Source organism: Pungitius pungitius, chromosome 9 (genome assembly GCF_949316345.1).
Source record: "Pungitius pungitius chromosome 9, fPunPun2.1, whole genome shotgun sequence".
NCBI classification, from domain to species: domain Eukaryota; kingdom Metazoa; phylum Chordata; class Actinopteri; order Perciformes; family Gasterosteidae; genus Pungitius; species Pungitius pungitius.
In genome coordinates, this window is record NC_084908.1 from 14801040 (window position 1) to 14819279 (window position 18240).

The window sequence follows — 18240 nt, forward strand, 5'->3', positions numbered from 1 at the left end:
TTTTTAATAAAATTTATATTTATTTAAAGCAATTGGACTTGTTACTCCAAGTTAATACTAATATCTACATTCTTCAAGTTCTGAAACGTGTGATTACAGACAAATGGAGAGAAAATGCCACGATCACAACATTTCTTTATTTACCCAAACAAAGAAATTGTTTACATGTTACATACAAACTGCTTTCTTTGTGGTTGCTAGTAGGAACAGACTTAACTCTTGAAGGCAAATTAGAGCACGTTAGCATGACTTTCAGTCTTATTTTAGAAGGGACCCAATCACACGGCGGTGCCTGTACAGTATAATTTAATAGAAAGGATAACATGGATTCACCTCAAAATAAAATAATGTTTGCACATTTTAAACTTAGACGGCAGTTTATGCGGCTGAGAATAAGTCCATACCAACAATAAATCCAGCTGCTTCAAAGGGGGTCGTTGGTTCCACGTTGTGTTTTGGGCTTCAGACAAAATGCCACTTGTCCACTGCGCAAGAGACAATTTGGAGTCACATGATAATTATTATTAAGTATTGAAACACATAATTCTTGAATACACACTTTAGTGCAGGTTAGTGATTATTTACTTACCAGCGGGGGACACAGGATGTGAGCCGGCACACGGCGCAGGAGCCTGAGGCGTCACACGTTAAACAGGAAAATCACCAAACAGAATCCGAATAGCGTTTCATATGCTATTATTGCGCTTGCTTTCATCATTGTAGAAACAACAGGAAGTGGAAGTTCTCACCGATGCCACCACATCTCTGGCCTCCTCTGCACTGCATTTGGAAGGGCTTTCGTTGCAGGAGATATTTTTGCTGTTAAAAAAAGTAAATAGCGTTAATAATTATATATATTTACAAAAGACACAAACCCATTGCATGAGCTTTACCTCCGACTTACCATTCTATCCCGTGGCTATTTGTCTGCTTCTGCACTAGTGCCCTCCAGTGCTCATGGGTGGACTTAATGATCTCCACAGCAAAGTCCTATTGAGAGAGCCAGAGAAACACATTGTTGTTGTTGTTTTAAAATCTATTTACAAAAAGAAAACAATGTCAACTCCTATCGTTGTAGTGTTTTATTTTTAAAAAAGTGTGTCTGTACCTGATCTTTAAATTGTCCATTGAATCCAAATTGGTTCTCAGGCTTCCCATCTGGTACCTTGTATTTCCTAAACCAGTCGACAGTGGCCTCTAAATGACCAGGCCGGCTCTTGCGGACATCCTCTATGCCTGAGGAAAACATTGAGACATTCAGCAGAATAACAGAGGACCAATTTGCGCTTCATTCACACTTGTTATTTGAAATATACTGTAAAGGCCAAAAAGAAAGTGTTGAAAATGTACATCCTTAGAAGTATTCAAAAACAGTGGAGTAAAGGCATTCAACAATTGTAAAGCCGTCAGGATACACAGTTTTTAGAAGAAGCGTTAAATGAACCGAGCTGTTGACACTAAAAACTGCACAGGGTACGTTTTAGGTTAACGTTTTAACCACAGTCAGAAGTCACTGCCTTCTAATATATTTATATTGGATCTGAATTTTAATTTCTGACTTTTTTTCAAATTCAATTACTTAAATATCATATAATACAACGTGCAATAACCACTGTGTGTACATGTATTTATTTAGTTCCTAGTGTATTAGTGTGTGTTTATTTGCACTTCTTTTTTATTTTGGACTATTTTTACTTACTTGTTACTGCTGCTCTTGTCTAGTTGTTGTTTTTTTAAAATGCATCTTGTGTGCGCTGCCCAGAGTTTAGGGGTTTGGTGGCATCTAGCGGTGACGCTGCAGGCTGCACGTTTCACAAGCATGTCAGAGAACTACGGTGGCCTACAGGCCACGAATAAACATGTGGGAGGGCCTCTCTGGATGTTTCTTCAGGGTAGAGGATGGTCAGCGTAATAAAAGTGTTTAGATGTTGAGTGTCTACGGTGTGTGAACAGCACCCACTATTCAAGTTTTTGGCATCCGGGTCCTTAGCGTTGATGGCGATGACCTTCCAGTCCATTTCCCCCTCATCGATCATGGCCAAGATGCCAAGAACTTTCACTTGGATCACCTGACCGGGAAAGCACACCTAAAGAATAGACCAGCTAATTACTACCAAACTGTCAAAGGAATCTGTATAAAGTGAGTAAAAAGATATGACACACAAACACACACACACACTCTACCTGGGTGCCGATCTCACAAACGTCAATGGGATCGTTGTCCCCACAACACTTTGTCTCTTCGTCTGTATGGTTTGGGTCCTCCCATGTCTTTTCCAAGGAAAAAGTTAAGAAGGATGTAAGAAACACAAAAATTCTGGAAACAATACATTTTTCAACGGTATCATTGTTATTGTTATTCGGTGAATTTACTGACCTGTGGGAGCGCGCCGTAGTTCCAAATGTAACCTTTATGGGGAAATATGTTGGCGACATACCGGAGTTTTCCTTTCTTTACATCTTGTTTTATCGGGTTCAGTGGTTCCTTGGTTGCAATCTGGACATTTGGACAGTTACGCATGTTTATTTTTATATGAGACTACGTGCAAACTGCGGGGAAAAATAGGCAAGAAACTGGACGCTCAGTTTAGACTTTTTAAGGCAAGCTATTGAGAGAAAGTCAGGTATTGTCAATTTAGAGACAAATTATTAAATAATAAATAAAATAGGTGGAGGCTAGTGCAATGCTAATCACTTATCACTTAAACACCTCAGTCTCAGCCTTTTTAAAAGACATAATTAATGTGTTACGGCTAAAATAATAAAATATATAATTTCAAAAAGTGAGATGTTATTCCATTTATAGCTTTGTTACCTCCATTTTAGCATTTGACCATCGAGGCACCTCCACGACCATGTTAAAGAGCACCTGGAAGTACGAAAGAAAGCTTTGAGTAATATGTAATGAACAACATTTCAGGTGGTGCCACTGGCATTAAGTATTAATATATTTGACGGTACCTCGCTCTCATTCTTCTTGGGCTTTTTAGTTGGCAGGTCATTTTCCTGTTGAAAGACAGATACAGGAATATGATCTTTGCACTTTTAAATAGGCATACAGAATAAAACGGAACAAAATCTAAATAACACTTCTGCTGTCAAAGGGTTACCTGTTCGTTCTCCGCTATAAGTGAGATGTCATGGAATGGTGAAATATATTTTCCTTCAGGAGTTTCTAAGGGGAAAAAAAAACAAGGGACATCTTTTTCACAAATGAAACCTTCACACATTCAGTCACACCTCTTGGTCTTCAATTGTCACTGAAGTCCACCAACGTCATCCATCGAGGATGGCCGTGATCGACTGATTCATGGAGAGTTTCTACTAAAATGGTTATAACTTGCCCCCTGACCAATGTGGTTTTTCTCATGCTGGGCATCAATTATACTGGAAAAAAAATCGAAATAGGGCGACATTACCCACATGGGAAACAGAACAATGTGATATTGTGTTATGTAAATATTAAGCTGAATAATGTTTCAATTTAATGACCGCAACTTTTTTGGAAACCCATTTACCGCCTAGAGAAAATAGCTGTTCATCACAAAGGGTGATTTGTGTGTAGATGATCACGTGATCACCCAAACCGGAAGTGGCTTGTTACTTTGCCACCTTACAGGAAATGCCAAACACTCGTGGCGTCTTCACTCTTAGAGCTGTGTACAAGGAGCACCGTGGGGCGAAATAAAAACCCGGGATAGTAGCTCAAAGGTCACGCGTTTTCCCGCGCAGGTCGACCCGCGGTCCACCGGTCCACGCCGGACCGCGGTGCTCAGCCGTTTGCACCGTGCAGTGCAGCGGACACGCAGGTCCCTCCGGTGGTGGCGATTATAAACTTACTAAAATAAATCCGGTAGTCGGGAGAATGGGGACGTCCTCGCGCCTCCGTTTGATAGTGCATCGTGTTTCTCGAGTAAAGCAGACGAGGACCCGCCGCTGCTGCTGACTGGGCGGCGAGTTTGTTTCGAGACGCAGAAAACGAGCCGAAAGCTGTCGCCAAGCAGCCGGGTGGACAGCGCAGCAGCACCGCTCTCATTGCTCCTTCCTCCGGTTCCGGTTCCCAGTTTTCCACCCTGCGCGCGCCACGTTCGGCGGCGTCAGGTCCGCAGGCGCGCAGGTCCGCCGTGGTGGGAGGGAAGCTTCCGGAGAGGTGCTTTCAAAGTAAAAGCATTGACAGTGCCGTGCAGTATGTGTCATGCGAATTGCAGAATGTGTTAACAGTAAGGTATGTATTAACGGTAAAAAAAAATACTTGTTTTCTTTTACTGTAGGCCCTTGCTCCGATAAAGAAACAGAGTATGGGCATACAGTTAAAGTCTCCGAAAGTCAATTCATTTCCCATTTTTCCCATTGACACAGTTCGTAAATAAGGCACATCGTTGATTTCTTTGCAAACTAGTCATTTTGTCGAACAAATGGGAACACAGTTTTTTCTTCACTATTTAAGAACATCTGAAAACATGGAATTCACCGGGAAACAGCAGCCAAATGTAACGATGCATGTTCTTAAATATACAACAATATCTCTCTTGAAAACTTTAAATACGAAAACCTTAAATGTGTGATGTGATCAATCACACACAACGAACAATGACTTGGTAAAGACATTTCAGGGTGCGTGTGTCAATAGGAGTGGTGGGACGTACTGCAGGCACAAACTGGGCCCTACGTTTGGTAAATGTGCCGTTTTGGGTTCACTGCATTAGCAAGTGAATGTGTTTGGCTACATATAACTTTTCATAGTTAAATAGAGTCTCATGTCTCCTACTAAACATTACCATCCTCACTGGTGACAAACTATTGCACAAGAGGCTTTCTACATAACGATCAGAGGGCTTTTAACTTTACCCGTTTACTAATTTGTCAGAGTCTCAGAATAGATAGAAATTCTTAATTTAGGCGGTTTGCACCTTTTAATCATTGTTTCCCGCCTTTTCTATTTCTTGATTTAATAACGCGCACTATAGTTACTTCAAATAAAAGAAGAACCGGCACAAGAAGTCAACCTTTTGTTATTCACACCAGATAAATGCAGAACTTGTGGACTTTTCCTCCACATTCAATAACTAAATGCAGTTAGAACAATCACAAAGGTCACCGTTGCTTTTGCTTTAATGTCCCACCACATTTGTTTTTTATGATATGAAGTTAATGGATGTGATGGTTATCTGCACAATACATCATGAGATCAAAGTCTGTATGTATCCATTGTGTCATGAGCAAACATCCAGCCCGGCAACCTTGATAGCGGCCGTACAAAGTGCCTTGCTTTTGAGTCCTCCAAGCCCAAAGATCCTATTGATTCAATTTGTGTGGGTTTATGTGAGGGGACATGTGTGTAATGTTGATGTTTCCTTTGTGAATGCAATGTGATTAATACTAAAATGTATTTAATCAGGTTTGAACTCCGTACGGATGTTCCTTACTTCCGTGGCTTTGCCCTTAAGCGAAGCCCTGCACCATGACTCGTCCATCGATGGCGCCCAAGTGGCCAGCAGTAAGAAAGTAAGGTTTTCATTTTTGCCATTCCAACGCCCCCCCCCACCCATGCAGCTGTATTTTCACCTATCTGCTGCGGACACAAAGGATCTCTTTGTTGCTGTTTCTCACCAAGCAAACATAGTTTTCCTCGTTTAGCATGAGACAATACTTTTGTCTGCTGGTTGGCTGTAAACACAAACTGTTAGTGGTCAAAATGATTTAATTAGGGACAATTTATATCTAAATTTTAAACTACAAGCGTCATTGGCACCATGTCGTAGAGTTGGGAATTTGAAGTACAAGGGATCAAAATTGGAAACCAACCTGGATTTCAGCAGATTCATTTTGAAAAAATAAAAATCTATTACAAAAATGTAATATATATATATATATATAAATATTTAATGAGTTATTTCCGAGCCCTCTCTCTCTCTCTCTCAGGTGTGGGAGAGGCATCACGTCTCTCTTTGAGCAGGGCAAGAAAAGCCACACCCTGAGTGACACAAAGTCAAAAGAGCTCCTTCAGGGGAACAAAATCGTCAGAGCTCATGATATAACGCTGTTTACTCACCTTCATGTTTGTATAGAGAATGTGATTGTTAAGCATGGCTTACCAAGTCCACTTTGTTACGTAATGTGCCAACAGGAACATTTGCTGTTTGAATAACATAAAACTGTGCTTGTTATCCAGTTAGAAGACAATTCATTAACGGCAAAATTGTTTAATTCTTGAGTTCTTCGTACACACTGAGGATGATGGGAATACAATGCGAGATGCACAGTATATTGGAAGTGAAACAGGTGTGCTACGAGCACAGCATGTATAGGTTTTTATAAAGAAATAAAAAGTATAAAATACAATCACACATATATATATATATATATATATATATATATATATATATATATATATATATATATATATATATATATATATATATATATATATATATATATATATATATATATATATATATATATATATATATATATATATATATATATATATGTGTGTGTGTGTGTGTGTGTGTGTGTGTGTGTGTGATTATCACAGTTTGACTGACAACCCATGTTGTTTCAAAAGTAAAAGAACAAACAAACCGAACATGATGCCGCTGTTGTGGCAATATAGATTGCGTAAGTAAAGGGTGTGTTTTTATTCACATTGGCTTTTTCCTACAGTTCAAGAGTAGAGTGTAAATTAAATGTTCAACTAACTTGATTTTGGAACTTGATTGTTCTTTGTTTCTCTGCAATGGCACGTCTAATTTACAGGATCTATAGCGCCCTGGTCATTTCCAAAAATGTGTTCAGTCTTTATCTAAGAGGAGGCAGAGTTGCACCTGAAATGCAGTTTTCTGGGAGTTTGTTTGAGATATTTGTTACATTAAAAACTGAATTGTAATTGTCCACGTTGGGTTTTTCTCTCGGGTAAGCGGACCTGTGAGGTCTGGCGGGGACGTAGTGCTGCAGGCGAGGGAATAAGCATTGCACTGCAGCGGAGAGGTGTGGTCACATGGTTCTCATGACAGGCATGCAGGGAGGAGCTAGATCACCTGTGCAGCGGCGACAGTCAGTGCACGGTGAACACTGCACCTGTTGCACTTCCCGGGCTCCCTCCCTCTCTCTCCCTCTGTCTCTCTCTCTCTCTCTCTCTCTCCGTTTCTTTCTCCCTCTTCCCGTCCCTCTCTCTTCCCCTTCTTTTCTCTTTGACCCCTGTAAAAAAGAGCTCAAGGCCTCACTATGGATCCCAATGAGGCCAGCGGGGGCGAGAAGGAGAAGGAGAAGGAGAAGGAGAAAGTGATAAAGAGGAGGAACCGGCCCGTGTTCCTGCGCTACCTGGAGAGGAGGAAGACGGACACTATTGTGGCTGAAGACTCGGCCAAATGGGACATCAACCTCGGGACGCTGGTGAGGAGGAGTCAGTCCGACAAGACGGAGTACAGCGCCAAACTTAAAGGTACACCACCTAATGACCTCCCCCGGGGGTCAAAACTATGGCAACAATCTACAAACACGTGAGCCGACGACGCTCAGTGTGCAAAGTCGCTGAACTATTTACTTTGCAAACTTGTTGATAACGTTTTAGTCCGATGTGTCGACTATAGATGGAATTTAGGAGGAACATTCGCCGCGAACATTTAATACACAACGGGGGAAGATTTGTTTTAACAACCAGTTGACAGAAATACACAGACAGCAACATACAGGGGCAGAGGTCACCAGCCTCGACGCATGGGTTTGTTCCATCATCCCAGGTCACAAGCGTGTCAGCGCTGCTCATAGATCAGGCCCCGCTCCACAGCTCTGGATACTGGGCACCTGTTGTGTTACTATGTGCTGAGCGGGGAGAGACTCCCGAAGGGACGCAGCCACATATGCAAACTGCGCTCCAAACCCGGGCCCAGAGGAGTGGCTTTAAAACTGTTTCTAGAACCAGCTGGTAAACAAGACGGAGGCAGCGCTGACGCACGAGGACGGATGTTCAGATTAATGGTCGCTGTCGATGTTTAACGACCTCCGGGTGACGTCTGACGACTGGTCTCGCACTGGGGTCAACGTTGGATACGACTAAACAATTTGCATTGATTGTGGTATGGGCTGGTAATGATGGAGAATAAGTTGTGATAAAAAACAAATGGCCTGTGTGTTAACTCATCACAACCACTGATGTAATGTTTCCACTGACACACACACACACACAAACACGTCCACATCACGGAAAAAAACAATGGCTTCACCTGTCCTCAGAGTTTGCTCAGGGACTGGGAATGCTGCACTTCAGGCAAAATGACTGACATCACAGTGTCATCAAGGGGTTACTATTAGAGATTAGCATAAGCATGTCGTCTTTCCTGTGCCACTTGTTCTTTGGACTTCCTTTCCTGTGAACCATTTGCACCACATGCCAAAGTGATTGCGGACGCATTGTTTAAAATGGCATACAACTTACTTCCCACTTGGTTCCTGCGCTGATAAGACGCACACGCACACACACACACAAACTTGCCGTATCACCATTTGCTCTGTTTACATGAAATCAAGACACTGCGTTCTCCTTTGCACTTTCTGTTGTCTTGAACCAACCTCCCAAAGAAGCATGCGGGGTTCTCAAAATAACAATTCTGGGTGTTTTCAGTCAACCAATCAGCTGCTCTATTTGACTTCAGCCTCACAGCTGACAAGCTGCGTTACATATTTGCAGTGGTATGGCCACTGCAAATATTGACAGAACGATGACTTCACTGAAAGAGGAAACATGTGAGTTGCTGCTCGACGTCTGCCTGTCAGACAGGTTGGGCGAGCCGCAGAACCATGGCAACATGACATCACTGTGTCTGACTGTTTACAGTCGCTGAATGTGATGCTTCTGAAAATGATTAACCAGCACAAAATCCACACGCAATAAAAGTACCGAACTAAACGAGGTAAAATGTCCTCGTTGAAAAATCTCGCATGGAACAGGTTACTTTGACGTGGGGATGAATTGTATGAGGACTTTAATGTTTCACACCCTGTGTGTGTCGCCTTTAGACTTTGTTTTTGGATTTTTTCAAAAAAAAATCCATAAAAATATACTTAAATAATAAATGGTCACCTTTCGTTAATATAATTATCTTGATGCATCGTTTTTGTAGCCGACTTCAGTCTTTCTTCAATATCGACTGTACTTTGTACACAGAATATTCTCAGTATTCTCAGTGATGAATTTCCCATTGTGCACCTTGCGATGTGGCAGAGTCAGGCGTGTCGTTTTCCATGCTGGCGACACGTGATACGCCGTGCCTTGTATTCTGTTCTGCTGCCGTCTATTAGATTCCATTCAATGAGCTGAACAGTGAAAAGCCTTGTATCCTCTTTCATGGGAACTCCTGTGCCGGCAACCATACCCGGCCAAACATAATGCAGAATCCGCTGCTGAGTCCGGATAGGCTGCAATACATTTTATTTTATTTTATTTCATGGTGAATGTGAAGTCTTTCAGGGCCAGGGGTGAATGCTACAGCTCTCACGCAGCATGTAAAGGACTAAGATAACCTTTATGTCGCTTCTCTTAAAGCTTTTTAGAGTGGCAAAATAAATCAAATAAAAGATAATGATCCATGAACAGGGTTGAAAACCAGATTGAAAATAGAATATGGTTCTGCCATTACGATGATTTTTTGGGGTTTCTGTGGTCCCTTTTACATTGAAAGCCCACATAGACATGTGACACTTCTTTTTTCTGTTTTTCTGTTGCAAAATGTGGATTTATATGCATCAAGGATTTATTTCAAAGTTTCATTCGTCTTTTGACCTTGACTTTTTCTGAAGTCCTCCCAGTTAATTATTAACTGCTGAAGGAAAGGGCATTTATATGTGTACACTTTAATACAGACATAGAAGCTGAATTCAAAAGGAAGCTGTGATTTAATAAAATAAAATCACCTTCTGCTGTTACATCGTCTGCAAACATTCAGAGGAGATGGAAAGTGGGGAGTTAAGAGTGTGCAGCTTTAACTGCTTCAACTTTTGGATCAAGTATTAAAAGGAAAGGAAAGGCATTTTTAAAGAAGGGATTATTTAGAAGCTGTATACACTTGTGCAAGTAGAATGTTGTCAGACCTCTTCCAGAGTCAGCCACGTGTGAACGCGGGTTGCACAAGTGGGCATTCATGGGAAACAGTGACATCATCCACGGCTCGCCGCTGTACCTTTCCCCCCCGCAACTTCCTGTTTCCTTCAACGGAGTTATAAAGATATTTTATTTTAATTAAATGATTAAGGGGTAAAAAAAAAAGAATGTTCCTGTACCTGCCCTACTTGTTTACTTTGACGATGCACTTCCTCATATTTTCGACTACTTTGCTCATCTCAAAAAGGAGAGAAACCCGGAATGAATGTAATAAGAGCAGGCCAATCATTACTCGGACCGATAATTCGCCAACACAAAGTCAAACTTCTGTCTGTGTGTGTGTCCGCCTGAGTGAATCAATGTGTGTGTGTGTGTGTGTGTCCATATGCAGGCGTATGTTCATCATTGTCTGCCCCCCCCCGCCCCCCCCCGTCAAACTCCCAGTCTGAGCAGATGGAATGCCTGAGCACGACGGAGCATTACATCAGCTGCTCGATTAGTTCCGTAACCTGACACGAGCCTCCCCCCCCCCCCCCCTCCCTCCCCACCTCCCCCCCTCCCCCTCCCTCCTGGAGAAAAGAGAAGGAAGCTGTGCGTGGCGTCGATTGGGCAGCAAGGAAGCATCATCCCTTTTCCCCCGAACAGACACTCCTGCCTGCCATGCAAAGCACACAGCAGCCACACACTGATTAGACAGCCGGGCCATAAAAAAGAAGGGGGGGCGGGGCGGGGCGGGGGGGGGAGTGAGCCTGACTGGCATGTTAAGTGAGGCCTTTTGGCGCTGGAGTCTAAATCATTATCGCCGTGAAATACTGATGGGTGCACACGCGACATGCCAATGCTTTAGAGGAGATGGGGGGGGGGTTTGTTCGGAGCAGGCACTGCCCACGGGGGGGGGGGGGTGTTTAGCATTTTAGTAGCATTATAGATAATGCACACAGATGGCTTATAATATTCTGGCAAAAACATGTTTTTCTGGAGAAACGTGGCTTTATGCTCACATTATTACCAATTCTCTTTCCATAAATGACCTGTATGACACGTTGGGCCCGATGCTGTACACACGAGTGGGTCTGGACGCAGCCAACACCTGTTCATTTGATATATATTTATATACACATAATGTCAACTTTTCGCAGAGAAAATGACACCACTGGACCGGTCCGCTCCCCCCTCTCCGGCACTGGACCCGGAGGAGGTCCGGTCCAGGAAGATGAAGCGCAGGGCGATGGTCATTCAGGAGCTGGTGCAGACTGAAAGGGATTTCCTCACAGACCTGGAGCTGTCCATCAGAGAGGTGGTCCAGCCTCTACGCAATCTGCAGGTACCCCCCCCCCCCCCCCCCACACACACACACACACACACACCAACGTCTATACAACGTCTTTACTACACTAAAGTAGGATTATTGTTTTTTAATGGTGACATTTTCTATAAATAAGATTATATTGTAAAGTTGAGTCTTAATACTAAACTGGCTGCACGCTGGGCAGAAGTTGATGTCCTACAGTGTCACTTATTTGGAACACGTTGATCCACTTAGTTGACCCACTTAGACCCACAAGTAATCCTTGTGTATAACATTAACCCCAACCATAACATTATGATGGAATAAAGTAAACACGCATAACTGCATTTTCCTTTTCTCAAGCTCTTTTGCTCAGATCAGATTTTGGGGCACACAGAATCTATAGGGGAAATGATTTTAAATTGTTTTTTAACAATTTATCGTGTAGTCTCTGCTGGAGACTCATTTAATGTAGAATGTTTTATCTTCATGCCTCATAAATTGGAGTAAGCATTATGCTGTATCACACTATGTATTAGTAATAATCAGGCCTTCATTGAACATTTGTTTGAAGAATGTGATCATATGTATATATATCTATACACAGCAGCTTTTGTTCTGCTTTGGTTCACTTTTTGTCAAAAAAAACCCCACTACAACAGATTTCTGGTTTAATTTGCATTAAGTATTTCATTTCCTTTTCCTTTATCAGGTTGTGGATGTGGACACGCTGTTCACCAACACAGAGACAGTGTGTGAGGTTTCTGCAGCACTCCTCCACAGACTGAATGGGGCCATCGCAGACCCTGATCCGGAGGCAGTTGTCATAGGTAATTACACTTTGACTACTTGCCTAACGTGAACCTTTGTTGACTTCTACTTCTGTGGTTCATGCTTCACAAAAGATGTGTTTCTATTTCTATTTGAAGGAGATATCTTCATCCAGGCGAAGGGAGCAATAGAAGATGTATATAAGATATACTGTTACCATCACGATGATGCCAACATGTCACTCAAATCCTATGAGAAAGACGAAGAAATAAAGCAACATTTCACCACATGTATATTATCTCTGAAGTGAGTCAAGTCATCATCTCACATTCTTAACTTCGTATAATTTTTCAGATATTCCCCAACTTTGTGTTTTGTCTCATTGTCGACTGTATTTTTTTTTTGTCTTTGTAAATACAGGAAAATCTACGACCAAGAGTGAGTACCCTTTAATGATGAATTGGTATTCAAAATATACTATATAGATGTTGCTGATGGAATGTCATGTCGTGTCAATGAGTGCAACGCATCTCTTCGCACAGAGGGAAACCCAACCTGCTGAACATGGGTTCCCTGCTCATCAAACCGGTCCAGAGGATCATGAAGTACCCTTTGCTGCTCGGGGAGCTGTGGCACGCCACGCCCGAAGACCACCCTGACTACCACCCGCTGCAGGAGGCGTTCACAGCTGCTAAGATCATCAATGTAAACATCAACGAGTTCAAGAGACGCAAAGATATAGGTGATGTTCTGTTCAAAGTGAGGTGTTTTATTACTTGATCGCGTTTGTGAACTCGCGTGACGACAAAACTAGTTCTTCTGCAGATTATCTTCCAATTCAATTTGGGCTTCTTTTTCACTCTCAGTTATGAAGTATAAGCGGTTGGAGGATGAAGGAACACTGAGGGGAAAACTGCACAAGTTCAACATCCACTCTATTCGGAAGAAAGGCGACAGGTTTGCCGGCTATCTCAAAATCCTCACTGGAGTTGAACCACAGGTAAAATTCCCTCCTCACTCTCTCATGATAATAAAAGTGAGTGCATGGAATAAAAGTTACGAGGCCTGTTGCACAGTTTAAATAAACCCACGTTACACAAAGGCACATTATTGATACACAAATCGCATGTTGCATAGATGCAGTAAGTGGTGGCGGGCCGATGCATATTGAGCTACTACTTACACATGTTTAAACTCTTCTGCCTGCAGGTGAGAGATGAAATATTTGATCGAGAGGAAAAGCTGTTCCGCAGTCTGGAGAAGGCTGTGAGGCAGCTTACCAAGAACGTCCAATGTTACCTGCAGCACACCCAGGTAGGTACATAGTAACACATTAACAAGCGCGTCAGATGGTTTGAAATAATCCGCTAACTTTCAGAGACTTTTTTTTTCCCTTGACGTCCGCTCTGCAGGAGATGGTGTCTGTAGCCGTTCAGAATGTCCAGGACATGGAGGACATCATCAAGGATCCAAACAAAAACCTCACCAATGGCTCTTCAGACACTAATGGAAACGATCCCTATAAGCACTATGTAAGATGTGCCAGTTTTCTTCAGAGCGTAGCTTGCTTCCTTCCTTAATCTTCTATATCCGTCCTTGCTTTGCTGTCCTGTTCCTACGTGATCCCCCATTGGTCCTCCGACTGTCTGTCCTCCTGTCACTTCCTCTGGGCCTCGAACCGTCCCACTACGTCCCTCAGTGACCTCCTCCCTCTGCTGCCCTCTTCTCACTGCTGTCATTTCTGAGATAACGCTACCTTTAATTAAAAAGTGATTTGTGTTGCACAGCCTCAAACCAAAGTCTGTAATAAGCTCTATAAAATAAATGTAGATACAAAGGCATTGCTATTTGCTATGAAAGGGGATCCATTGTGTCGCCTGTGAAAACATGACTGGAACTGATTAACAGAGACTTTTATTACCATCAGTTTAAGCATTAGTGTGTTTGGTCTTTCAGGCTGGAGCACCTCTGTTACTGTAAAGCCGAACTTTACGCTCTTCCCTAAGGAGACAATAATGTGAATTAGAAAACAAGCCATTTCTATATAGAATTCGTATAAAAACACACATGAGTAGGGTAGAAATACTTGTTTACATGTATAGAGAATACTGAATTGAAATAGTGTGTCCTTGAGGTTGAAATGCACTTATCGTAAATCGCTTAGGATAAAAGCGTCAGCTGAATGACATGTAATGTAAAAAAGTGGAACATTTGTGTTCATCTTCGACCTGCCTCGCTCACTTTTTGATGCAGAAAGACAGTATGGCCCGCTTGGTGCTCACCCCCCTCGCGTCACTGCAAGGCATGTTCACAGCCCCGCAGAAGCTCATCCAGAAGCGGTATGATAAGCTGCTGGATTACTGCAGCCGACTGGAGCGCTCTTCTTCTTCTTCGTCCTCATCCACGTCATCCACCAACTCTTCCTCGCCCTCACCGGTGTCAGAAGACCCGCCGGGTCCCGCCAGGAGGGACTACGAAGCGCTCAATGCCTTGCTGGTGGAGGAGCTGCAGAGGTTCAACGTGGCCGCCTACAGTATCCTGACCAACTGCGTGGTGTACCTCGTGGCCCTGCTCAGGGGGCTGATGGATAAAATACTTCTCCGTTCCCCATCCATTCAGCAGCTACCAGTGAGGGTGCCACACATCATTAACACTAAACCCTATTTCCAGTCTGTTTAGGGTCCGGGACTAAAGTGCGTCGCGTTTGCCCCTTTCAGGCTCCCCTGTCCAACATCGCTGAAGTGCAGAACTGCATCATGGAAGAGCTGAACAACCTGACCTTCGTGAAGGACAACGCGCAGAAGTTGATGGAGCGAAAAGTCAGCTTCGAGAGACAACGAGACAAGAAAATAGCAGTAAGAAAGTGGGCAAACGAGACTAGGAAAAAAAATCTGCGATGTGTACTATTGAGATTCCTGACTGTAATCTTCTCATTAACTGTAGGTTGAAAATAGAGACACACATTTCATACATTTCTGTATTTAAAAAATTTTCAATCCATAGATTAGCAGCAAAAAGTGGAATCAAAGGCAGACCAAGCGAACACTGCTTGGATTAACTGGGCACCCTGAGACTAAAAATGTAGCCAAATATGCACAGGAGCATCTTCCCTTCTTCCCTCCTCCCGATAATCTCAGGCAACAATAACCAACAAAGTGCCCGCACACCACAACCGCCTCTGATAATCACCTCCTTTTGTGTCCCCCGAGGTGCCGGAGGTGCAGCATCAAACCGAGGAGCAGCGAGCCTGGCTGCTGGCCGAATACCCGGTGAGCCGCCTGTACCTGCTCAAGAGGAAGTGCAACGGCTGCCAGGAGCAGGACCTCGCCCTCCTGGAGGGGGAGCTCATTGCCCTGCTGGAGGACACCGACCCATCGGGCAGCAGCAGCCGCTGGCTGGTTCACACCGGAGGCAAGTGTGTGCATGTGCGTGTGTGTGTGTGTGTGTGTGTGTGTGTGTGTGCTCATTCAGTGAGTAAAACACACAAGAGGGGAGTTAAGTTATCACACTAGATGGTCTGCAGGAACATTGTTGCTACAGTTCTCCTTTTAAACACATTCCTGCATGTGTTAGATGACCCAGGGGCTGTGTAGACCAACAAAAACTTTACTTTCCAACACGGCCAGCGTCGGCACACAGGAGTTAGTCCCAGGGGGCTCCTGTGATGTCATGGTTGCTGGCCCCTCTTTGCCAGCCCCTGGAGACGGTTGCCTCTCCTCGCGGCTCCGCACTGCAAAGCCTGTCTCCGTCTCCACGTCTTGCCGAAGCACCTGAGATCCCGACGTCTTGTTTGCGCGTTGTACGCAGTGTGGCCCAGAGTACAAAGCCTCTCCCTGTGGGTGTTGGAAATCACCGACGGAGAGGTGCTCTGTGTTCGGCAATAACAAGTTATTTTTTATGAGTGCTAGGAAGAAAAAAAAAACTAGAGATTGTGTGCATGTTTGTTCTTACGTTGTTGTCTGTTCCTCTGGGATTAGAAGCATTCCCGGGAGGTTGTTGTTCATCCTTCTGTTGATAACAACACAATATTTATGTACACATTTCTCTGTTCACTCATAGGGATTGAAGGTTGTGTGAGCAAATACAAATGTTTAAAGCCTTGACGTAAGACATACTGTATTAAAACTGTATGTTTACAGTATTATTGACGGAAAATGTGCTATGAAATGCAGTTTTCTCTGGATTCACCATGTAAAGGGTCAGTTCACCCAAATCACAAAATAAGGAAAGCTTTTTTTTTGTTTAGCTCAGTCTGTTAGATTTGTGTCCACTCGATTATGATGTGAATGGAATTTTGATGCTGTTGATTCTCCAGTGTTTGATTTATCTGATGTGTGTCTGATCGAGGAACAAATATGAGAAACATATCTCCAAACCGTAGCCCAATTTAATACGGGAGGAAAACAAGAATTGATCCTTTTAATTTGACTGAACCAGCCCCTTCAAAATGAACTCCGGGAGGTCAAGCATCCTGACAAACTGCACCTCTCCTGTGACCCCGTTAGGCACACAGGGTTACGTCTACTCCACATTCCTGAAGCAGTACAACCCTCTGAGGGACTCCCAGCGGGGAGGCCGCAGGGCGAAAGATCAGCAGCAGCAGCAGCAGCAGCAGCAGGCGCCTGCCATGGCGGACGAGGACTTTGATGACCTCAGCCTGTTCGTGTCGGGCAGCGGCAGCAGCAGCCTGCGCAGCTTCAACCTCAACCTCAACACCACCGACAGCGGCTCCACCCTGTCCGGACTGCAGGGCGAGCCCGAGGGCCCCGAGGGCCCCGAGGACACGGAGGCTCAGCAGGTGTGTGCTTTTGTGAACGCCACCTTATTGGGGTCGTTGTGAGCTGCTACAGCGCTGAGGACAGGAGGGACGGGTCAAATATCTCTTTCTGAGCAGCTTCGGGTAAAAACAGCCGACGTCGGGGAATGTTAATGTCCTGCAAAGTCAACAGTTGCAGAAACCCTACGGGCCCCATGATGCGCAACACTTTTAAAATAAACCGAGCGATAGTTGGAAATCAGAAAAATGGGGGATGAACCTGAAACACATTCATGTTAGTAGAGATATAGTAAAACTAAATGCAAATGATAACATTAAATAATATTAAATGATGACAGGGTGATGTCACTCTGGCTATAAAAGCTTTGTTCTTCTAGTGGTCATGCTTTCATCTGCACAATTTTACAATAGGACTCTGATCTTCATCATAACATTACGCCGTATTGGTCTTTAAACATGAATTTTCATAAGGTTCAGTAGATTGTAAACTAACATAAAAGCAGAAACAATCTGTCCATGTGGAGAGCTGATGAACAGCGCCTCCTTCTGGATCTATAGGATGATACACTTCAGTATAACTATGATGTTAGTGCATATTCAAATTGTGCTATTTACCAAAAAAAAAGACCACTTACCACCAGTTCTGTCACATTCTAACAACTGATTTGCGTCTCTTCCCACAGTTCTATGCAGTGTATGCATTTCAAGCGCGCTGCGACCAGGAGCTGACCCTGCAGGAGTACCAGCACGTCCGCATCGTTCAGTTCCACGACCTCGGAGGCAATAAGGACTGGTGGTTAGCCGAGGCCAACGGACAGAAGGGATACGTCCCGGCCAACTACCTTGGCAGGATGTCCTACGCATAAACTGTTTTTAAGCATGTCACACCCTATAAAACTGTAAAACATGTTGCATTTCTGCACAGTGAAATGCAAAAATTGCACCAAGTGTCACCACATCTTATATGTTTCGTACCAAAAGTGTTGAACTTGTTTTGCCTTCAGAAGATAATAACAAGAGAGCTCTCTAATGGGACCAGTGATCTGTGATTAACATATATAATATGGAAGGAGAATACAGGGCACTGTGCCGAGCACTTTTTCACTTCAGTGTTGGTGAATTTTTAATTGATGATGAAGTGATTTATCAATGAAGTTAATTTTGTATGTGAACCGATTCATACATGAAGAGTATATATTTAATGTGAAATTAAGAAATATATTATGACATATATATGTATTTGAACAATTGCATAATGAATAAAGGTGATGAAGTCTTCATTTGTCCTGCAGAAGGAATGGTAAACAT

At 43.4% G+C, this 18240-nt stretch overlaps 2 protein-coding genes across 3 annotated transcripts; one reads left to right on the forward strand and one right to left on the reverse strand.

Moving 5' to 3' along the window:
• Positions 1-117: 117 nt before the first annotated feature.
• ppa2 (inorganic pyrophosphatase 2) lies at positions 118-4108 on the reverse strand. Its single transcript, XM_037471416.2, has 12 exons — positions 3841-4108; positions 3111-3175; positions 2962-3006; positions 2816-2869; positions 2378-2497; positions 2185-2271; positions 1961-2087; positions 1109-1236; positions 905-990; positions 750-819; positions 590-632; positions 118-485 (listed from the first exon to the last, which is right to left on the reverse strand). The coding sequence occupies exons 1-12, from the start codon at positions 4034-4036 to the stop codon at positions 463-465; spliced, it is 1044 nt and encodes a 347-aa protein (XP_037327313.1). The 5' UTR covers positions 4037-4108; the 3' UTR covers positions 118-462.
• Positions 4109-5008: 900 nt separating this feature from the next.
• On the forward strand, positions 5009-18212 carry arhgef38 (Rho guanine nucleotide exchange factor (GEF) 38). Of its 2 annotated transcripts, XM_062564649.1 has the most exons (16): positions 5009-5312; positions 5399-5505; positions 7209-7441; positions 11236-11420; positions 12097-12214; positions 12314-12461; positions 12576-12593; positions 12698-12897; positions 13022-13155; positions 13365-13469; positions 13568-13687; positions 14409-14783; positions 14873-15010; positions 15365-15566; positions 16661-16953; positions 17616-18212. In XM_062564649.1, the coding sequence occupies exons 2-16, from the start codon at positions 5462-5464 to the stop codon at positions 17796-17798; spliced, it is 2496 nt and encodes an 831-aa protein (XP_062420633.1). In that variant the 5' UTR covers positions 5009-5312; positions 5399-5461; the 3' UTR covers positions 17799-18212. The 2 variants fall into 2 exon arrangements, with proteins under 2 accessions (XP_062420633.1, XP_037327310.2); XM_037471413.2 differs by lacking the exon at positions 5009-5312 and having other exon boundaries at positions 5319-5505.
• The last annotated feature ends 28 nt before the right edge of the window (positions 18213-18240 follow it).